Raw genomic sequence first — 24231 nt, 5'->3', positions numbered from 1 at the left:
GGCTACGGCTAGGAGTAGGTGGGTCGCCTGGGCCAGGGAAGGGAGGTGGGTTTATTGAAAGACTGAGCGCACCCTGCAGTGGAGGAGGATCAAGTGCGTAGAAGCTCTCGTAGACAAGGAGACAAATATTATTTATTATTCCATAATAAATCCCCCACAAAAAGATGTGAGACCGTTAGCATTCCCACTAAATGCTGCGATGCCATTGGGTAAAATTTTTGATCATAACAAGGATGTTACATTTACATTACACTTTCAGTTTCGTTTTTCTTAAACGTTGTTGCGCAGGACTCTCGTAAGTATCTTTAGACGTCCGCGTGAAAGTAACTGAAAATAAATCTAATATTAAATAGACTTTTTATTTTAGGATCGATTACGATGTTTTAGAAAATGTTAGTACATACGTATAGAAAAGTCGCCATACTTTCGTTAGTGTTGTAAGACTGACAACCATTGCACTGCACGTCGTTTACACCTCTTTTAAGACTTCCACGGAAATAGAAACCACTGAAAAGTTATAAAGTGATGCCATTTTATTGAACTAGCTTAACATGTTTATTCACTGCTGTTCGTTATGTAGTCGCTACCTAATGTCTCATTTTATCTTTGCAAGTTTTTTTAGTGGAACAGCGTCAATAAGCCCTTTTGCCTCAAGCCTCTCAAAAAAAAAAAAAACGGCTACAATAACCACACTGCTATAGCAAAGACTTTTTGTGTTTTGGTAACTTTTTATGAACCACTAAATATTGGAGAGTGTGATCTTCTCCAATAGAAAAACCGGATAGCTGTGAATCAGCAATTGCTAGGTGAACAGAAGCAGGTTAGTATTTGCAGAGACTACCAGGGCTTGTCTCTGGTTCAGGAAGACGTAATCGTAGCTTTCTTCCGTAGCTGTTGCCATATTCTTTGTTGTTGGGGTGTAGCCAGATGGTCAAATTTGGGTGGGCATGGAATTTACATCCCCCCCAATCCCCCTCTGGTTTGCTCCTAGCTCCACCCTTTCCTGCCCACAGACCCCAAATATTAAATACTTGAGCAGGCGGGGATCCCCCAACCCTGCTTCCTGAAGATTTCCTCCTCCTCGAGCACTCAGCACTCTTCCAAACGGCAGCTGGCAGCACTTGCCACAAACTGATGCTGCTACCAGGGTCGCCAGGTGGAAAATTTTTTTTCCCACCCAATCCAGCCTAAAAACAGACCAAAACCCGGCCAAACTCAAACCCCGCCCCTGACACCCCCGCCCCCGCTGTCATCAACCCCGCCCCCACCGTCATCTGCCCCGCCTCCCTCGTCATCGGCCCCGCCCAGAACGTCACTAACCCCGCCCCCCGCGGCCGAAAAAACCGCCTGAAAACCACCCAAAAGAAAAAAAAGAAGCCCAAAAAACCGCAACCCGCTGCGGGCAAAAATTTCCTGTGGCGGGTCGCGGAAAACCGCCCAATTGGGCGGTAAAACCGCCCACCTGGCAACACTGGCTGCTACCAGCTTGTGGTGCATGCTCAGTGCTTACACATGCGTGAAAACTGAGCATATGCAGAAGGGCCGGTCTCCAGGCAAGTGCCGCTGGCTGACATTTGGAAGAGCGCTGGTGCCCAAGGAGAGAAAATCTTAAGCTGGCAAGGTTTGGGGATCCCCACCAGCCACAGCAAGAGTGTCACAATTTTGGGCGGGCCTGACTCCAAAATGGGTAGGCCCAGGCCCACCTGTGGCTACGCCACCAAGTTTAGGGCCGGTATAGTAGCTCCCCAATTGTCTTCAAAACACACACTCTTATCTGCCTTGTTCAGAGGCTGACTACCAGTCAAGCCTATCAAAAATGACTACAGTAATCACATTAGTATAACAAAGATTGTGAGGTTTTTTTTGTAAATGTTTTTATAAAGTCTGGTACAGAGATCTTTTGTTACAATCTCTTCCATCTGGTATATAGATGTTTTTCAAGGAGGTTGGATAAAACAGGAGATGGGAGTGAGCCTAGCTAGCCCATTATGGGGCCCTTTTACAAAGGTGCATAGGCACCTACGCACATCAAATTTGCCCTGCTGCCTGGCTACCACGTGCCCCGCGGTAATTCTATTTTTGGTGTGTGCCCAAAACACGCGGTAGAAAATATACTGCAGGGCCCTTACCTGGTGGTAATTGGCAGTTGGCACGTGCTGCATGCTTACTGCGCAGTTAGCACACAAGACCTTACCACAAAGTTAATGGGTGGCATTAAGGTCTTGGCTGAAAATGGTGCACACTGATTTTCATTTTGCCGCACATTCATTTCCAGCACATTTTTAAAAATCCACTTTTTTCCAGGCGCACTCAGGAAATGGCCCAGCGCATGTCCAAACCACGCGCCTACACCAGTGCAGGCCACTTTTGGGCACGCCTTAGTAAAAGAGTCCCTATATGAACTGAAGCCAGAAAGGCGGAGCTTACTGGCAGTAGGTGGAGATTGTTGATGCAGCGGTTTACCCAAAACAATAGTAAATGCTATTGAAAACAACAGCAAAAAGATTATTAGAAATAAGGGACTGCCTATGCGTGCTCCATCTGTAAAAAGTCTAAAGCTGTTCCAGTAGAATAGGTAGTGCCTTAAAAGGTGGAGGACAAAAGTTTTTGTTTTCTTTTTTTTTTACTTATTTGACAGCTTTTTAATTTATTTGAAAGCTTCCTGTATATAGATATAAATATCATGAAATAACAATTGAATATCAATAAAACAGCTTAAAAATTATTGTAGCTGGTAGAAATAGCTCTAATAAAGTCTATATTTTGTGCTCATTTTTCTACAGTGTTCTATACAATACAGTAATACATAACCAAATTTCAGTGAGGATATCCTGTTTACTGATGGGTTCATGTTAACTGTTGTAATCTGCCCTGGGAAGCCTTGTGTTATAAAGATGGGATGTACTGAAATTAAATGGAAGTAAAATGAAACTCATTTCATTGGGGCACATAGAATCACATCTGCATGTGTTTTGTACACACCAGAACAGGCATCCATCACATTGCAAAAGTAAACAACAACTTCAGTAGAGTACATGCAAAATGTTATTTTTATTTTCTCATTTCCATCTTCCAAAATTTCAGATAGCACATGTACAGATCAGCAGGAGTTAAAGCACTCCAAAACAAGTAAAGTCAGAAATGACAGTTTATCCCTAATTGTTCAACCACCCTTAGGATACACCTTTGGGTTTAGAAAACAAATCCATGTGCATATAAGGTCTGGATAAACAAAGTAAAACAATCAAAGTTTAAAGCAAATGCCCATAATAATTGGTAGCAATGATGGAATATTCACATAGCAGGCAGCCTGAGTCAACAGATTTATTTTCCACTGAACGTAATTAATTTTGTATGAACTTGGCAGCTAATAGTATGCTGAACTGGACAATGTTGGCACATTTAGACTGGCTATCAAAAAAACAGAGTATAATCAGAGAGAGCCAAAGGAGATAGATCAGACACCCAAGTATTTAACTCATAACATTGCAAAAAAATATTTTATAGATAATGGAGAGTTCTCAGAGTATAGACTCACTCAAGCAAGACTACACCGAAGTGATTTATATCTCTAAGGGTGGATAAGCTTCTCGATCATGGAACTTCTCCACAGTTTTCAATTTTATGTGTGAACAAAATACACACCCGTGCTCTCTTTACAATATAATTAATAAACTACTTCGATTAAATATGTCTCAACCTTTGCTCAGTCCAACCTCATACACGTGGGAAAAAAACGTTTTGTATTTATGAAGAAGGTATAACCCCCTTCTTGCTTTCTCAATAAAGTATCTGTATGCTGTAATAATGTCTTTAAAATACTTGATGATGTATTACTTGTCACAAAACTATACTATACAATATAATCAATTGGGCACTTAGCATAAGTTAATAAGGTGATCCACTCCTGGATGTAACTTGATCCAATATACGATGTTGAATCCGGTCAAGTGGAATCGTTTCCCTCAGGAACGGGTCCAATGTTATACTCCCGATTTCAAAGCACTCCTGCGCCTCTAGTAAATCATAGCGAGTCCGACTCTGCAGGGTTTCGTATACACTTCCTCAGGAACTCAGATATGACATAACCAAAATAAAGCTTGCTCTAACCGATTACTGTAGAACATGCCTACTGTCCGCCCCCAGACTCCCCCAAGTGCTAAAAAATAATTTCTGTTTTTTTTAGCGCGTGCTGATCCCAAAACTACCGCCAGACACCTGAACGCGCCTCGTGATAGTGCCTTTTACCCTGCCTTAAGCACGCATTAGTGTGTACCACAACTTAGCAAAAGGGCCCCTAAATGTGAAAGAAAAACTGGATGTTTTCTTGGAATCATCAAAATGAAACAGAAGCTTTTCCCTCCTACAGTTTGTGTTTCTGTTCTGCTTAGTGACCCATAGACTTTCAGTGAAGGTCTTCATTCTCTGAGGTTGGCACCTTGAGGTGAGTTCCTCTGGGCAGTGTTTTTTTTTGAGGGGGTGGGTTTCCTCTAATTGAGGCTATTAGAAGATTAGTTAGTTCCTCAAATAATGAGGACTGAAGAGCTGCTGAATCATGAGCGCAGAGTTTCTTGTATCACATAGAGTGTGTGTGTATATATATTATTTACCTATATATATATATATATATATATACACACACACACACACAGTCAGAGGAGGGCGGGCCCAGGAAGAACAGAAGGATGTTGGAGAAGGCAGCGCTGATCGCCGATCAGCTGTTCTTGCCCGTGCAGTGCCTTCACACAGAGGTGAGAGGCGCTGCGCGGGCCGGTAAAGCAGAGGGGGGGGTCCGGTAGAGGGGAGAGCGGCAACGATGAGCTCAGGGGGGCGGGGCACGGGGGCGGAGGATGGCGGGAGGCGGAGCTGTGGGAGAAGGAGAAAAACAGAGAGGAAGGGAGGGGGACTGGGGCTGCTAAACTTTGGGGTTTTGTTTTTATTTTTTATTTAATACATGCAGAAGCAGGGAGCAGCGGCGACCTTGGGAGGGGGGGCGGGGGCAAGGTTGTCCATACAGGACGCTCCTGACGAGCGCCCTTGCCCCCTCCCTGTCCTTTTTTTATTTTGTTTTCGTTTCATTTCTATTGTATGCAGAGGGAAGCGGGGAGCCACGTTTGTGTTGTTTATTTTGTTTTTCAACTACTACTACATGCCAGCTTGGAAGCGGGGAGATGACAGCTCAGGCCTTAACGACAGCTCTGACCTGACGTTAAATATTTCACGGTAAATGAATCGGTGCACTCGTCGGTATGGTTAATGCATTCCGAATCGCCCACATTTCAATGGTAGTTACTCGTTTGCATTCCGTTTTCGTTAGCTGCTACCGTCGTCGGAAAATGGCCTTTAATGCATGCTACGTTTCAAAATTTCCTAGTTAATGGGTCGTTAAAGTGTAATGCATCTTGCCCTCAATCCATTTGGGAAATGTAGATTGAGCTGCAACCCACTGTGTTTTATGATGTAAACACACTGAAACAGCTCTCCCCCTCCCCCATTTCTCCTTTTCTCTCCTTCCTGCCCTCTTCCCAGCACAAAGCTCCTGCGCTTTAAAGTCCTGATCTATTAGTTCTTTCATCTGTGCTTTCTATTTATAGGATTTCCAGTCTTTATCAAGAAGTGGGGGATGCTATAAATAGAAAAGGTTACAGCTGCCAAATCAATAGGACCTGTCTCCTAGCCCTCTCTGCTGCGTGGTCTTATTAATTATGAAAGGCTCAACAGATCCTAAGTTCAGTCAGTTTTCTCTTGGTTGTCTGCAAACCAAAAGGAAAAAAAGGCTTTTAGCTTCTCCGAAGCTGCTATTTTTTTCTACACCGGCGAGAGGGTGTTTAAAAAAAAAAAAAAACATTGCTGCTCTAAATGATCAGTCCAGCATACATTTAATAGTTTGATTGTTTTGAAGGCAAAATCCTACCAACCCTGCAACACTAAACAACCTTCAACCCCCCTGCCACCCCCTACCAGTAAAGCAGCAGCAACCCTATCACACTCTCTATGTGACACACACTCACTGATACATGATCCCAGTTAACACCCCTCCCCCACCCCAAACTTTCACACACACACACACTCACTCTGATGCAGGACATAGATACATGGACACTCACACTCTATGTATTACACATTCAATCACTGACACCTCACCCCCCCCAGCAATAGTAACCCCTCCACCCCTAAGTTCCTCACACACACTCATTGCACCTCTCCTCTAAACTTAAAAAAACAAAAACAGCACTCTTACAAACAGCCCACACACCACAACAACGCTGACCATCCTCTAAACCGCCTGCCACCCACTCCCACTAAAGCAGCATCAACCCTGTCACACTCTGTCTCACTCTCTCTGTCAAACACACACACTCACACATTCACTCTCTCCCTATCACACAGTTGCTCTCACACACACTCTATCAAACATACACAATCAGAGGAAAACCTTGCTAGCGCCCGTTTCATTACAGTCAGAAACGGGCCTTTACTAGTGTGTATATAATACATTAAGGGGTCCTTTTAGTAAGCTATGCTAAAAAGGGGGCCTGTGCTAGCGTCAGTGCATGTTTTTGACACGTGCTAAGACCCCCTTTTACCGCAACAGGTAAAAGGCTGTCTGTTCTGGAAAAGAAATGGTTGTGCATTAAACTATGGTACCCTTGCCATGTGACCGGGGAGAGCATTTACCACCACCCATTGAGGTGGTGGTAAGGGCTCTCACGCTAACTCGGAGGTAACCAGACAGCGTATAGCGCTTCCTGGTTACTGCCGGTAAGCATTGGAGCTACAAAAATAGAAAATTGTAGAGTGGAAATGGTACGCGCCGGGGGTGGGAACTACTACCGGGCTGCTGCGTTAGTTTTGGAATGGTGCGCGGCAAGCCTGTTGCACGTGCTAACCCTTTAGTGAAAGAGCCCCTAGATGAGTTGCTTGAAAAGTTCAGTACCTAATGGTTGACTTATCAGAACACAAAGTCAAACTATGTAAAATATATATTAGATAAGATTTTTTTTTTATTGCAGATATACAATGTTGTTTTAACAGTTAAGGGCAAACATACAAATTTTTCCCAGTTCCAACTCTTGAGCATGCTCATAAAGATAGCCATGAGAAAAGCAAGAAGTCCCTAGGTTAATACCTGCTACCTTAAGTGACTCTTTTGACCTTTATGAGAGAGAGAGGGGCGAATCTGTGTGTGTTTCTTAAAAAGTGAGAAAAGGAAAATGTGTGCCTCTGAGGGATGGGGGGGGGAGAGAGAGAGATGTGAGTGTGTGTTTCTCTTAGCGAGTCAGAAAATGTGTGTGTTTCTCACGGAGTATCAAACAAGTGTATATTTCCTAGAGAGAAAGAGAGAGTCTGTCTGAAGCCTATTGCATGGCAATGAGTGGACATTTTGGGTAGAAAAGTAGTCCATGAGCTTCTCTTGGAGAAAAAGGTATCCCCCACCAAAGGATAAGCCCAGAGGATCAGAACAGGGCAGGCCTGCAGTACTGAAAGCAGAGGCATGCGTAGGCCAAATACAGAGAGCAGTTCCGAGAACAGGGGTAGTATGAAGCTGGGTGAAAAAGTGATGGGGTGTAAGTCAGTTTAATTTTGGAAACTTCTTTGTTCTATCCAGAGCAATAAAAAGAGCAGAGAAACAAACAGTGAAAGGGCAATTTTCAAAGCGTTTTCCATGGATAAAAAGCATTTTACCTACCTAAATTGACTGAAAAGTCCCCATTCTCTCTGCAACTATGCACATGCCTTCATCTATATTTGGGAGAGGTGCTGCTAGGGACAGGGACTGAAACAAGGCACATGCTTTTTGTATTTTCAAAAGTACATACATACTGTATTTTTTAGTCAAAAGAAATCATACCTACACAAAAAGAGGTGTAAGTGTGTGCAGGTACTTTTTCATAGACACTTAAGTAGAAGTGCATGCACTTTTTTTTTTTACTTTGAAAACGAGTGCAGGCTGTAGGTGAAAGAAAAGGCAGATTTTTGCAGCCATCTGGGTATTAAAAATTGTCCCCTTAACACAGCACTCTGGTTCTCAGTTGTCATTTGAATAGTGCTACAAGGTTTATGTAGCCCTTCACAATCAATGAAAATACAATCCTGGCTTCTTGGAGCTTACAGACTAATCAAGATAGAGAAGACAAACAAAAACAAAGAGGCTCAAAGTTATAATAAATAACAAGGGCTACAACTGAGAAGATCTAAAGTAAGGGCAATAGCTGTGGCTAATTGAAGAAGGGGCCACTTTTTATTGAGTAAAGCTATAAGAATTGAGGTAACTTAGTGGTAGATTTAAGAAAATAATCAGTGGAGTGGGTGAGAGAATTTTCATATTCTGCTTTGAATCTCCCTCTGGATTCAGATGTGACTCAGCATTACTTGCTTTTATTCTTTCCAGCCCTCCCCTACCGTTTCTTCTCTGCCCCTGGTCACAGAGATACACACACATAGCTGGCACAAATACATAAAGACATGAGGCATAGTAACATAGTAGATGACGGCAGAAAAAGACCTGCACGGTCCATCCAGACTGCCCAAAAATGCCTTCTCCCCTCTCCCACCCACTGCTGCCAGTCCTGTATCTTTGCTAGGCTGGCTCGTAGTGATTCAGAGGTCTGTTTTATTTTCTTCGCTGCGCTGGACCTGGCTTAGAACATTTTTTTACAATTTCCTTTTTTTTTTTTTTTAACTTCTATCTTCTAATGGTGTTTTTTTCTTTCTTTCTCTATCAGATTGTAAACCGCTTTGAGCGTACCCTTGTTTAGTGGTATCTTAAGTGCTTTTAAACAATAAACAATTGTTATTGTCCAAGTTCATGTGAGGAAACCAAGGGAGAAAAGTGAAAGGGGATAGACTCAGAAATAATTTAAGGAAATATGTACAGAAAGGGTGGTGGATGTGTGGAATAGCTTCCCAGTGGAGGTGGTGGAGATGAGGACTATGTGAATTCAAGGAAGCATGGGATGAGCACAGAGGATCTGTAATGGAGAGGAAGTGTTTGTGTAGCTTGAGCATTTGGTGTGGATGATGGAGTGGATGGACCGTGTGGTCTGTATCTGCCGTCATGTATGTTTATGCTTTGCCCTGGGTCACACTGAGGGTGGGAAGAGCTGGAACAAAATAGTGTGCTCTAAATCCAAGCGCTCTGCTCAAGGTATCAGACCAGTCCCCCCCCCCCCCCCCCCTTTTGCATTTCACATTTTTATTTTGTTCTTTTCATTTTATGTTGACAGAACGGCAATTCTGAGGGTGAAATTTTGCCTATAGCTTTTGGCCAGTGGAAGGAGCCTATTGCTCAACTTAAGTTATCTAGTGAGGGAAGACAGATTTAAAAAAGAGGGGGAAAATGGGGATAAAAACAAAGAAAGACAGTCTATCCTACAGTTGCTATTCTTACTACAAAATTCTTTTTTGTTTTATCAGGGGTAAATTAATTGCTAAAAGTGGGCAAAATTATTCCCATTATCTTCCCTGTTCTTTACTGACAGCTCACGTTATGCACCTGGGATTGGTCAGCGTAGTTCTTTCTGTATCCCTAGCATCATGAACCCCACACTACTTTATAGAGACAAATTATTTTTTTTTTATTACATTTGTACCCCGTGCTTTCCCACTCATAGCAGGTTCAATGCGGCTTACATATTATATACAGGTACTTATTTGTACCTGGGCAATGGAGGGTTAAGTGACTTGCCCAGAGTCACAAGGAGCTGCCTACGCCTGCAGTGGGAATCGAACCCAGTTCCCTAGGACCAAAGTCCACCACTCTAACCACTAGGCCATTTTATTAATTTTATGCTGTATTCTGGTTAAGTAGTTCAATTAAGATTGTCTACAATGTAATTTAACTACACTTGATGCTGATTCTTGGTGTTCCCTCTCTAATGTCTATCAAACTTTGTTACAAGCCACGGGGGATCAGTCAGATGCTGCTAATCTTACTACCTTTTGTTGTACTATGCTAATGGGTAATAGGAAAGCATCGAGAATATACAAATGTATACATGACTCTTTCACAAACCCCTGTCTTGAGCTCCAACATAGATGGGAGTTGGAATTGTTCTGTCATGATGAAATTGATTGGCTAACCTTTTGGTCTAAATCCAATAGACCCACTCTCTCTGCTGGTATAACACAATCATCATTTTTTGTTCTTCATAGAGCTTATTGGACTCCTTTCAAAGTGTCTAAACTAACCAGATCAAGATCCCCTCCAAAATGTTGGCCTTGTTCTGCTCCTGTTGGTCACCTGAAGCATCTACTCTTTGAATGTTCCCATGTGTAACCTACTGGAATTTAATATGGAAAAGAATATGTAAAATAGTTCCTTTCTCCTCGCCTGTTGATTTGACAAATGATGTGATAATACTTCATTCTTCAACCCCTAAACTTACACTTGAGGATCATTATCAAAATCTTTTGATATAATGATGGCTCTAGCCACGCATCTTATAGTATTTCATTGGGAAAATAATTTGCATTTGAACTTTCGTGAATGGTGGAGTCATCTTTGTATTAGAAACTATGAAGAATCTGCAGCTTTTAAATTTCATCAATTGCCTACTTTTAAGAAGCATTGGGCTCCTTTTGATCATTACATCAAAACATCAGCATCTCCTAGAGATTAGATTTTTATATTTATACTTAAATTGTCACATTTATCTATATGTAATGCATTTGGTTTTGTTGATGCATGTTATATTGGTTTAAATTTTCTTGAAAACTCAATAAAAATGATTAAAAAAAAAAGATTGTTCTTAGAGGTCCAGAAACCTATTATTGAATTTAACCCTTTGTTAATGTAATTCAACTATTTTCCCCCCTAATCCTCTCTCCAGTTGCAGCATCATAGGGCCATTGCCTCCTTGACAAGCTCTCTTCTGTGTTGTATATATGAGTTATAAATTTTTCTTGTCATATACTTTAGCGCACGGCCATTAATACAAAAAATAGAAAATCTGCCATTATACTATTGCAGTAAAAATGGCCTTAGAATGCGAGAAAAACCTGTGCAAAGGTGTGCTAAGGCCAGTTTTTCGCCGCAGCTTAGTAAAAGGACCGCAGTATTATTAACCCCTTCCCTTCCTTATTCCAAGTGTATCACTGAGGCAAGGACACAAAATTAATTCACAACCTGTGCTCCATAACAGTCATTTACCTTGTGATAGGTCTGTAGGGTATACTTCACAACAAGCATAGAATCGTGATTTGAGATCCACTACCAAAGAATAAATATTTTGTTAAAACTAATAGAAGCATTATTTTTTGTTATTTTAGAACAGAATTGTTTTCTGCTTGAGGATGGCGTCTTTCTGTGCTCTTCTCCTTCTCCTATCCATTCTTGGAACTGGTAAGTTGATAGACTACACTGGCTTGAATTTCACAGTGTAGAATATGGGCTCAGCCATGAGCCTTAAGATCAAGGCCTAAAAGAGTAAAAAGGTTAACTAGCCTGTGTGACCTAGAAATTTATGAGATGCTGAGGACACCCGTTGTTCTGGGAAAAGAGAAGCTCCAAAAGGGTGCAGGCATTTCAGAGAAAAAAGAAGTCATAAAAACCTCATAAACAGGACAACGTGGTTTAACAACCTAAGGGGAATAACATAAGGGAACTAGATCCTGGGAAAAAGAGAACTGTATGGACCTCTGTGGAAAGTACTCAGTAAAAGTGGAAAATAACCTGTAGAAGTAAATTTATTTTAGCTTGTCAATTTTAGTATAAGCAGCTGTATCAGAGCATTGTTTTCGGAGAGACAGTTTCAGATAGTACTTATGTATAGCAGAGCTGTTCTCCCATGAGAAATTATTAATTGTATCTGTATTTGGTAAGTAATAAAAATTGCTTTTCTCAAACGTGGCCTTCCTAGTCTTTTATCACCTCAAATTGTGGGTGGCTGGTGCATAGTAATTTGGGGTGGTGGTAAAAAGACTAGCTTAATTAAAAACAACAGAGAATGAGTTGTTTTATTTTGTTAGAATAGTGATTCAAGGACTAGAAACTGTTACCGTATATCACTGTATTATAAATCTAGAAGGCCGCAAAAACATTCAGTCCCACCTCCTGATAGATGCGGTTAAAGAGACACAGAAAGCAGGATCAAGACCTGGCAGGCTTTAAAGTGCATCCATTGCAGTATTTCCCAAGTACAGCTCTTTGGCATTTAAAGAAGCAGTTTCCCTACCAGACTCCTTGCAAGAAATGTAAATTTTGCACATGTATATAAGATTTCTCCTGTAATCCACTGAGTATCCAGAGGTCACTTTTGGAATATTACTAGGGTTGATAACTGTATTGATCTGTGGCATTGAAAACATTGAAGTGGTCAGTGTCCATTCATGGCTTCTACCAAAGAAGTACCCCGCTTGCCCTCTGTTTTCTTCCTGGATAGAGCCTAATTGTAATTATAAAAGCTACTTTACCAAATCTTTAGAATTTGTTCATTGTAAAATATCAATGATTTAAAATGCAGTCTGAGTGAGGAACGATTAAGTCAGTGAATTAATTTTATATATCTGTGAGAATTCACAGATATATATAAGTATTGCCATACTGAAACAGACCAAAGGTCCATCCAGCCCAGTATCCTATTTCCAACAGTGGCCAATCCAGGTCTCAAATACCTGGCAAGATCCCAAAAAAGTACAAAACATTTTATGCTGCTTATCCCAGAAATAGTGGATTTTCCCCAAGTCCAGTTTAATAATGGTTTATGGACATTTCCTTTAGGAAGCCGTCCAAACCTTTTTAAATCTCTGGCTGCTAAGCTAACCGCCTTTACCACATTCTCTAGCAACGAATTCCAGAGTTAAATTACACTTTGAGTGAAGAAATATTTTCTCCGATTCATTTTAAATTTACTACTTTGTATCTTCATCACATGCCCCCTAGTCCTAGTATTTTTGGAAAGCGTAAACAGACACTTCACGTCTACCCATTCCATTCCACTCATTATTTTATAGACCTCTATCATATCTCTCCTCAGCTGTCTTTTCTGCAAGCCGAAGAACCCCAGCCACTTTAGCCTTTCCTCATAGGGAAGTTGTCCCATTCCTTTTATCATTTTCATCACCCTTCTCTGCACCATTTCTAATTCCACTATATAGTTTTTGAGATGCGGCGACCAGAATTGAACACAATATTCAAGGTGTGGTTGCATCAGGGAGCGATACAAAGGCATTATAACATCCTCATTTTGTTTTCCATTCCTTTTCTATAATACCTGACATTATATTTGCTTTCTTAGCCGCCGCACTGAGCAGAAGGTTTCAACATATCATCAACGATGACACCTAGATCCCTTTCTTGGTCGGTGATAGCTGGTATGTAGTCTGGTCCAGTCCAGGCCAGCTTATTGAGTTAAATACAATTCAACACTTCACCCACAGCCACAAAGACACTTATTTCACAAGTACAAGACCCGCAGGTCTCTCTTGGCCCTCTCTTCTTCAAATTGCTGGTGTGCCATCCCAGAGTCCCAGCACTCTTCTAGAAGTCTAGAGGACCAATTTGGATTTTCTGGAACAAGGCGACAGATCTTGCTTTCAGTATGTGCGCAAACTCTCCCATTTAGCAGAGCCACATGAAGTGCAGTTCTTTTAACAGGGTGTTTTTGGATACATGTAAATGTACACAAAACCATCACTTTGTGTGTGGTAGAAAATCGACTGAGTTCTGTGCTGTAAGGATACATGTAAATGGTGTAGCCAGTAAATGCAAGGGGGTGTTCACATGGGTAGATCTACCCTGTAAAGACGCAACTTACTGTTTTGTGTAAGTTACACGTGTCTTTGCTGCATTGAGGTCTTTGGCTGGTGTAGCTGCAGGCATGTACATTTAAAGCGCAATAGTACCAGGATGCGATAGTATACTGCAATGAAATAGGGCACCCAGATCTGTTGTGGAATGGGCTCTCCCCATGCCGCATTGGTTTGCCTAAAAGGAGGCACCCAGTTCTAGAATTGCCCCCACAGTGACTTGAAGGCAGAGCTCCAGCCTATCACCCTAAAAATCCACTGCTTTGAGGCCAGCCTAAGTTCTCTGGCCCTGGCGCTTTCTACTTGTTTGTTGATATTTCTCTTTGCCTCTCTCGATTGAACAAATGCAGTTACCACACTGTACCGGGCATGCCCCAGGAATTCAATGGAGTCGACGGCCACAGGCAAGCAGGCCGCTCTTGACCAGAAGCCTAGTAGCTTCTCTAAAACACCCCATTAACTTATTTGTTTATTTTACAGCTTTTGATATAACTTCAGTAGGTATCTAATCGGTTAACAAATAGAGGGCCCCTTTTACTAAGCCGCATAACGGCTCAAGGCAACACCCAAAATGGACTGCCCGACTACTGTGTGCCTCTTGTGGTAATTTCATTTTTGGCATGCATCCATATGCACGTCTGGAAAATACTTTCTACTTTCAGACGTGCTTAGCAGACACGCGCCAAGTGGCATCTGACGCACGAAGGTTATTACCGCACAAATTCTTTACCGCTAGGTCTATGGCTGGCAGTAATGTCTCAGACCCAAAATGACGCGTGCCAATTTTGATTTGCCAAACGTCCATTTCAGCAAAAATATTTTAAAAAGCCATTTTTTTGTAGGTGCGCTGAAAAAGAATGCTGTGTGCAACCAAAACCCGCGCCTACACTACCGCAGGCCACTTTTAACTGTGGCTTAGTAAAAGGACCCCAGAATAGCAGAGGTAGGGGGTAGATGAAAGAGAGGATGAGGACTAGAAGGAGAAAGAGATCATGGGGTGATAGGCGTAAAAGATTCTGTAAAGAAATGGGTTTTGAGGAGTTTTTTGAAGGATATAACTGGTCTGATTTCTGTTTGACTTTTCTTATTCTCTCCTTCCATCTTTGAGTGAATTAATGCCTTGATCGAATTTTAACAGGTGGATCGCATGAGATGAAAGCACGCCTTTACACCAGCGTTGTCTTGCCATGTGAATTCCCCTTTGTCCAGGGATCAGAAAATTTGTTTATCTCATGGGAAAAGGAAGACAACAGAGATATCATCGCAGTGCACAGCTTCCACGATAGTACAGATCATCCTGAAGAGCAGACGGCCCAATACAGGGGAAGAACACGCTTGAGCAAGGAGCTCTCCAGAGGAGTGATATCCTTGGAACTGACAGAAGTGACTTCGTCAGATGCAGGAATATACATGTGCAAAGCAGCAAATCTGAATAACAGAGGCAGCAAGGAGATTCATTTGACAATAGATGGTATGTTTTCTCTTAATGATTGTCCAGTTCATTTTCTTAATGACTTGCTGCAGTGTTGTAGACATTAATCTGGACCACCTTCCTAAGCCAACGTGAGCACTCTGTCACCCATCTCCCAATCGCAAATCGTGCACACTTCCACTTTCTACCTCTTATTGGTCCCACTGCCTGTCTTCAGCCCTGTGGTGGTTCTTTCACTCCTACATGGCTTTCCCTACGGCATATGCCGTATTACGCAGTGTGCCATCCACCACAATGAACACCTCTGCAGTTAGCATTGGAAGAGCACCAACAGCCAGAGGGATAACACAGCTTTCAAGTACTAAGACTGTTTATATTTATATGTATTCAGTCCTGTGTGATAGTGCAAATATGGGATGAAGGTCATGTGGATCTCATCATATGATTCAAATACACACTATGGGGCGGGGGTCTGGAACCACGAACCTCCATTTGCAACTGTTTTAAGAAATTTCTTTTTATTTAATATCCTTTCTCAACTCACTTAGCACAGCAACAGTTCTTGGCCTGGGATCATGCACCAGGACTCTTGGAACCCTGTAGTCATAGGCCTTGAATCTGGCCTGGGTAGCCCTCCACAGATACCCAACTCGTAAATAAAACAGAAAAGATTTAAAAAAAAATAACATCTGGCCTGGGCAGGGAACCCATGACCTAGAAATCAAACTAGGTCCACTGGGCCAGACCAATTTTTCTTTTCAACTTGGAAGTTTAATTCGATAAGCAGAGCTTCCTACACTAGTTTGATCTCCAGGTCATCAACAATGAATATGACTGAGATAAGTTTTCAAATACTGGATCTCCAATGCATACACATTTATCTCATGCATATTAATTCTGCATTTGTGTAATTTGTCTGCTTACTTTAGGGGGGGAGGAGCAAAGTGTAACGAAGGAACCAATTTAGCATTAGCACCTGCAACATTTGGAGGGCAGGGTCTGCTCCTCATTGTCCACGCCAAAATATGCCTATATTATTTATATCATGAAAATCCAAATTTTCTGTGAGGTCATCAGCACAGGGAAGCCCTGGTGTAAAGGGAGCCAGTCCCAGCTGAAGAATTTAGAATGTTACAAAAGAGGTTTAGAAGAAATAGTAAACTAGCTGTAAGTGCTAGTAAAGCTCGGAAAGTTGTTGCAATCGTTTCTTCCAAATCAGGATCTTCACATATTTTCACCTCAGATTTTTTTATCATCTTGGGTCCCATTATTTTTATATATGTATTTAAGAGTTTCATTTAAAGTTTTTGTTCTAACATATAAAGCGCTTTATTCAGCCATACCGTCTTATCTTGCGACCTTAACTATTCCTACACACCATCGCGAACCTTACATTCACTCACAGACAATAGATTGGTGATTCACCTCCTTCTAGAGCCAGGTGGGAGTCATCCCGCACTTCGGGTTTTTTTCTTTTGTCTCCATCACTGTGGAATTCCCTCCCAAAATTTATTAGGGTGGAAGAATCATATACGCTCTTTCGTAAGGCCCTGAAAACCTTTTTTTTTTTTTTTTTAAAAGCTTTTGCATTATAACATTATTTGATTAGGTAACCACTCAGGTAAGAAAAATGTCTCTACTATATAGGAGTAAAATCATTAGAGACAATAGTATGATTGATGTGATTTATAAGACTGATGTAATCGAATGTTTTTATCCTTCTTGGTATGGATGATTTTGTTTGTGCTGTCCTATCATAAAATGAATTTCCTAGTTTTATAGTTGTTGATTTTATTGCATGTTAATTATATACTTTTTGAAATGTAAACCATTCTGATTGCCATGCAATAATGACAGTATAGTAAACAAATAAATGATAAAAAGGAGGGAAATGGGGGACAGGGTGGAGACTGGTAATGGGGTGTATATCTACCTTGATTTGTAACTGTCATTTTCAGGGCACAGACCGTACAAATCTGCCCAGCACTATCCCCGCCCAGCAGTATCCCCGCCTCCCAACCACCAGCCCCGCCTCCCACCACCGGCTCTGGCACAGACTGTATAAGTCTGCCCAGCGCTATCCCCGCCTCCCAACCACCAGCCATGCTCCCACCAACGGCTCTGCCACCCAATCTTGTGAATAGGGGAATTTAATTGAGTATAAAACCAATCGTGCTAGGCGATATTCTATAAAGATGTGAGTATAAATTTTTGTGCGTGGATCTGAAAAGAGCATGTGGCCATGGAAGGGACATGAAAATGTCATGGGCATTCCAGGAATTTGTGCGCAGTGTTACAGAGTATGGCAGATCTACATCTATTCAGGCACAAGGGTTGATACCAGGTTTCAGTTAGGGTAATCCTCGTGCGAATCCCGGCACTAGGTGCTATTCTATAAACAACCCCCAACTTGGAGCACCATTTATTGAATAACACTTAGTGCTCATTTTTTTGGTGCCGATTTTTTGGCACCATATTATAGAATTTGGTCCTGTAGGTATTAATGTTGAAAATAATGCTCAGGGGAGTACAAGGGAGGGGGGAGTTTCAATTGTTTGAAATGCAGTTAGAATAATGGTACTAAGTAATGCCACACTGGGAAAAGACAAGGGTCCATCAAGCCCAGCATCCTGTCCACAACAGCGCCAATCCAGGCCAAGGGCACCTGTCAGCTTCCCAAACGACAAACATTCAATACATGTTATTCCTGGAATTGTGATTTTTCCCAAGGTCCATTTAGTAGTGGTTTATGGACTTGTCCTTTAGGAAACCATCTATACCCCTTTTAAAACTCTGCCAAGCTAACTGCCTTCACCACGTTCTCTCGGCAACGAATTCCAGAGTTTTAATTATGTGTTGGGTGAGAAAAACTTTCTCTGATTTGTTTTAAATTTACTACACTGTAGTTTCATCGCATGCCCCCTATTCCTAGTATTTTTGGGAAAGCCGGGAACTGACGCTTCACATCCCACCTGTTCCACTCCACTCATTATGTTATATACCTCTATCATCTCCCTCAGCCTTCTCTTCTCCAAGCTGAAAAGCCCTAGCCTCCTTAGTCTTCTTCATAGGGAAAGTCATCCCATCCCCGCTATCATTTTAGTCAGCCCTTCGCTGCACTTTCCAATTCTACTAATCTTTCTTGAGATGCGCGACCAGAATTGAACACAATACTCAAGGTGCGGTTGCACCATGGAGTGATACAACGGCATTATAACATCCTCACACCTGTTTTGCATACCTTTCCTAATAATACCCAACATTCTATTCACTTTCCTAGCCGCAGCAGCACACTGAGCAGAAGGTTTCAGTGTATTATCGACGACGACACCCAGATCCCTTCTTGGTCCATAATTCCTAACGTGGAACCTTGCATGAACATAGCTATAATTCGGGTTCGTATTTCCCACATGCATCACCTTGCACTTGCTCACATTAAACGTCATCTGCCATTTAGCCGCCAGTCTCCCAGTCTCGTAAGGTCCTTCTGTAATTTTTCACAATCCTGTCACGAGTTAACGACTTTGAATAACTGTGTCATCAGCAAATTTAATTACTTCGCTAGTTACTCCAATCTCTAAATCATTTATAAATATATTAAAAAGCAGCGGTCCTAGCACAGACACCTGAGGAACCCCACTAACTACCCTTCTTCATTGTAAATACTGCCCATTTAACCCCGCTCTCTTTTCCTATCCTTCAACCAGTTAGGACATTTCCTCCTATCCCATGACCCTCCTATTTCCTCTGTAGCCTTTCATGAGGTACCTTGTCAAACGCCTTTTGAAAATCCAGATACACAATATCAACCAGCTCCCCTTTGTCCACATGTTTGTTTACTCCTTGAAAGAATTGAAGTAAATTGGTCAGGCAAGATTTACCCACAAAAGCCGTGCTGACTTGATCTCAGTAATCCATGTCCTTGGATGTGCTCTGTAATTTTGTTTTTGATAATAGCCTCTACCATTTTCCCCGGCACCGACGTCAGAATCACCAGTCTATAATTTCCCGGATCTCCCCTGGAACCTTTTTTAAAAATCGGCGTTACATTGGCCACCCTCCAATCTTCCGGTACCATGCTCGATTTTAAGGATAAATTGCATATCACTAACAGTAGCTCCGCAAGCTCATTTTTCAGTTCTATCAGTACTCTAGGATGAATACCGTCCGGTCCAGGAGATTTGCTACTTTTCAGTTTGCTGAACTGCCCCATTACGTCCTCCAGGTTTACCATGAAGTCAGTAAGTTTCCCCAGCTCGTCCGCTTGAAATACCATTTCCGACACCGGTATCTCACCCAAATCTTCCTCGGTGAAGACCGAAGCAAAGAATTCATTCAATCTCTCCGCTACATCTTTATCTTCCTTGATCGCCCCTTTTACCCCTCGGTCATCCAGCGGCCCAACCGATTCTTTTGCTGGCTTCCTCCTTTTAAAGTACCAAAAAATTTTTTTGCTATGTTTTTTTGCCTCTAATGCTATCTTTTTTTCATAATCCCTCTTGGCCTTCTTTATCTGTGCCTTGCATTTGCTTTGACACTCCTTATGCTGCTTCTTGTTATTTTCAGACGGTTTCTTCTTCCATTTTCTGAAGGCGTTTCTTTTAGCCCTAATATCTTCCTTCACCTCACTTTTCAACCATGCCGGCTGTCTTTTGGACTTCAGTCTTTCTTTTCTAATTCGCGGAATATGTTTGGCCTGGTCCTCCAGGATGGTATTTTTGAACAGCGTCCATGCCTGTTGTACAGTTTTTACCCTCTCAGTTGCCCCCCTAAGTTTTTTTTTTTTTTTTTTTAAACCGTTCTTCTCATTTGATCATACAATATGTTCTAATTTTTAAAGAATCTCGTAGAATACTGTAACCTTCTAGTACCCTTTGAGAAATAGTTGACTATGAAGTCATATTATCCTCGCGAGGCCTACATGGTCTGTGTTTCATCAAGATTGCCTATGTCATGGGAAATGTCTGGGTATTCTTCACAATTGTTTCTCATTGAATCTTTTCCTCCAGGTTTTCTCCCCAAGTCATAGTCCAACTAGAACAGGAGAATGGCACTGCCAGGGAAGTGTAACTCATGGGCTGTGGGGGACTCTGCTAGTGCCAGGGAAGTGTAACTCATGGGCTGTGGGGGACTCTGCTAGCATCTAGGATATGCAGAAACAGATGCATCAAGCCTTATTCCAAAATTGGACTTTGTTTGGCTGTTAGTTGGAGACCCATGTTTGGCATATATTGGGGGGGGGGGGGGGTTCTTGTTTGAGGCTTCTTACATACATTACCGTCTGTGTTCTGTACACTGCATGAAGTGTACCCAGCACACACTTCCACATTACCTATCTTCTGTCAATGAAAAAAGGTACTGTTGTTACCTTTGAGAACCTTAAGCTTCTCCCCTGGCGCATATAGAACATTTCCAGGTGTAAGAATTAGAAGAAAAAGCTACATAAACCTTCATTCCCTTCTTTATGTTCAAACAATTAGACTGTGGTAGGCTTCTCTGCAGCCATGGTTCACTAATAAAATTACTATATTATTACTTGTGTAGTCATTCAAATAACAAAACAAAATGACCTGTTGCTCTTTTCCTTTAGAGCTGGAGGCTGATGATCCAAAGGTGACTGTGGAACAGAGAAATGGGGAGAAGGTTCTGAAATGTGTCTCCTCTGGGCGATATAAGAAGCCTCGGGTTGAGTGGCATGACAGAAAGCTGAATGATTTGACCAGCCATGCTGAAACTAATGTAAGTGAGGCGCAAAGTGACGGCACCAGAACAGTGGAGTCTGTTCTAAACCTTCCCTTCACAACAAATGAGCACTACTTCTGCCACATCCATGAGGAGCACCTGAAGAGATCAGTTCGAGCCATCCCCTCAGGTATGTCCTTACAATAGTGTAGTTTGCAAGCCTTGGAGCTTTCAGACAAGTATTCAGAGATGAGAATATAAAAAAATAAAAGTTCTGAGAAAGAGCCATTTGTAGGGGACAATATGTTCATTGAGTCGAAAAAAACTGCAGCTCTTTTAACTCAGAGCACCTTTCCCAGGACATTAAAGAGGAACGCCCGTGCTTTTAAGTTTAAGCTGCGTGAACTGAAAGTATCCCCCTAGCTGAACATTTAAGAGGCCTTTTACTAAGCCGTGTAAGCGCCTACGCCCGGCTACCACTTGGCCTGGGCGGTAATGTAATTTTTTACATGTGTCAGAAAATATATTTTCCTGCGCATGGTGAAAACCAGGCAGTAATTAGTATTGTATATGTGTTGACAATTACCACCCGGTTAATGTGTGAGACTTTACCGCATGGTGAAAACCAGGCAGTAATTAGTATTGTATATGTGTTGACAATTACCACCCGGTTAACGTGTGAGACTTTACCGCTAAGTGAATGGTGGCGGTAAGGTCTCCGACCCAAAATGGACGCATGTCCATTTTCGGCAAAGTGAAAAAAAAGGGCTTTTTTACAGGCACACTGAAAGGTGGATCTTTGCACATCCAAAAGACGCACCTACACTAGCGCAGCCCATTTTTCAGCGCACCTTAGTAAAAGGACCCCTTAATGTTTATTAAACGTGATATACTGTTCCTCAAAGAACAACACATTTACTGTGAGATTCTATATATCACATTGAGATTTCCATGTGGAAATCGAAGCATATTCCAAAATAATGCGCATAAGCCAATTGGTTAACTATCTAACCAGCGCTGAAAATTGGATTTTAACAACTATTTATCAGCACTAATTGGCATTAATTAGAATTTATGCACAGGAATGTGTAAGCGTATTCTATAATGTGCTGCGGGTAAATTCTAAGTTGCATAGTTGGAAAGTGGATGTGGCTATTGGCGGACTGTGGGCATTTCTAAAATGTATGCGCTTTTTAATAGAATACACCCGCTCAGCGTGTAATTTATGCATCAGGATTTGCACCTGGTTTTACTTGGCGTAATTGGCCGCCGCTAAATTTAGTCACGTGGACCAGCGCTCGGTGTAATTATAAACTTGTATGGAAATGTAAGCTTATTTATAAAGTATACCTAAATTAAGACATACTTTATAGAATACGCTTAAACAAATTTCATTTCGGCGCCGGAGTTTTAGTCCTGATATATAGAACCTAGTCCTTAGGGGGTTATTTAGAATCCTTATTTCAATTTCCATGTGAAAAATTCCAGCATTTACACATGGAAATGACATCCATATGTAAATGTCAATCATAGAAAGGGCTTTTCATGTGGATGTCTATAATGCATAGAAAAATTTGGAAGGGAGCATGTTGGGGACATGGTTTGGGAAGTGACCTGAGCAAGTCAATTAATCTACATGTGTATTCCCTGTTTCCTCAGGGGAATGTATGTGTATGACCTGTTTCCACATTAGGGTTTCCAGCTGCTCCTTGACATGTATAGGATTTTAAAAAGTGCTTGTAATGTCTACCTTGCAGTAAAATATGGGCTAGCTGCTTTAAGGCAGCTTAGTAAAAGAGCCCCCTAGTCAGGATAGAATGCCATCTAGTCACTCTATGATGGGACCCTATGTTCACTTTATCCATGATAATTAACCTTGGGGGCCCTTTTACTAAGCTGCAGAAGCGTCTTTGTCTGCCCAACACACGCCAAAATGGAGTTACCACCCAGCTACCGTGTGGCTCTTGCAGTAATTTCATTTTTGGCGCACATCTGATACACGTGTCCAAAAATAATTTTTATTTTCGAACACGCGTATCAGACGCAAGCCAAGTGCCATTTGACGTGCATAGGTTATTACTGCCAGGGACTTTACCACTAGGTCAATGGCTGGTGGTAAGGTCTCAGACCCAAAATGGACACGCAGCAATTTTCATTTTGCCGCACGTCCATTTTCGGCAAAAGTTTTAAAAAGGCCTTTTTTACAGGCGTGCTGAAAAATGGATCGGCGCACGCCCAAAACCCGCCTACACTACCGCAAGCCATTTTTCAGCACACCTTAGTAAAAGGACCCCCTTATATTAGTGCAAATCCTAACATGGTAGTATTTACAATCTGCTATGATATAAAATCACAGAATCCAAACCCTCCCTGTGAAAGATGATAGAACCCAGATAGATGTACAGAATAAAGAAAGCAAACCCAGCTAAGCATACGGCTAAACTAATACCCTGGAGACTGAGAAATGCATGCTACTTTTTAGGTAATACAAAGAGGTGTATTTTCAAAGCACTTAGACTTACAAGTTGCATAGTAACCTATGGAACTTTGTAAGTCTAAGTGCTTTGAAAATGAGCCCAAAAAAGTACCAGGAGCCTTCAAAAAAGGGATAAAAACTTTAATCAAATGTTGGATGAAACAATCCTAGAATGGACCCCACACGGTCCGTGTTCGGCGCACAGCGCCTGCCTCAGGGGTCACAAAGTGTAGCACAATGCTTACGGCTGTAGGCTGGAAGCAATATGCTGCGCCACCGTGCGATACTTTCACAAACCAACTTTTTCTGGTTACGAGATCAGTGAAAGATCTTTCACTGATCTCATGACCAGATAAAGTTGGTTTGTGAGAATATCGCTGTGCTTGATATTGTACGAAGGCAAGCAGATCTCCGTGCACCCTGACTCGATAGCAGGGTGGCGCAGCATATTGCTTCCAGCCTACAGCCGTACGCGTTGTGCTACACTTCGTGACCCCTGAGGCAGGCGCTGTGCGCCGAAACACGGACCGTGTCGGATCCATTCTAGGATTGTTTCATCCAACATTTGATTAAAGTTTTTATCCCCTTTTTTTGAAGGCTCCTGGTACTTTTTGTTTTGCTGTTTGGACTTTTGTTTGTACTTTGCTCCCTCTCTTTGCTATACTACTTTTTAGGTAATAAGCATTAATCACCCTGGCCAAAAGCATAATTATGTTTGTTTTTGCCTTGCAGATGGTAAAACTATTGAGCTGAATGATGAGCTGTAAGAGTAAGGAGCATCATCATGGAACTGTTTAGCATGCATTTGTAAATATGCTAATAGGCCAGGCTAAGTGATGGTTTGCTGCAAAAACATGGTAGTTATGGCAGCATTGTGATTGTATTAGGGAGT

The 24231-nt window shown here is 41.9% G+C and overlaps 1 protein-coding gene across 1 annotated transcript; it reads left to right on the top strand.

The window, feature by feature from the left end:
• Nucleotides 1-73: 73 nt before the first annotated feature.
• Nucleotides 74-24231, top strand: LOC115458872 (butyrophilin-like protein 9). The gene is made up of 5 exons (XM_030188709.1): nt 74-93; nt 11272-11344; nt 14888-15220; nt 20772-21053; nt 24072-24231. The coding sequence occupies exons 2-5, from the start codon at nt 11296-11298 to the stop codon at nt 24104-24106; spliced, it is 699 nt and encodes a 232-aa protein (XP_030044569.1). The 5' UTR covers nt 74-93; nt 11272-11295; the 3' UTR covers nt 24107-24231.

This window comes from Microcaecilia unicolor, unplaced genomic scaffold (genome assembly GCF_901765095.1).
Source record: "Microcaecilia unicolor unplaced genomic scaffold, aMicUni1.1, whole genome shotgun sequence".
Lineage (NCBI taxonomy): Eukaryota > Metazoa > Chordata > Amphibia > Gymnophiona > Siphonopidae > Microcaecilia > Microcaecilia unicolor.
This window is presented reverse-complemented; position numbering and strand designations above follow the sequence as displayed.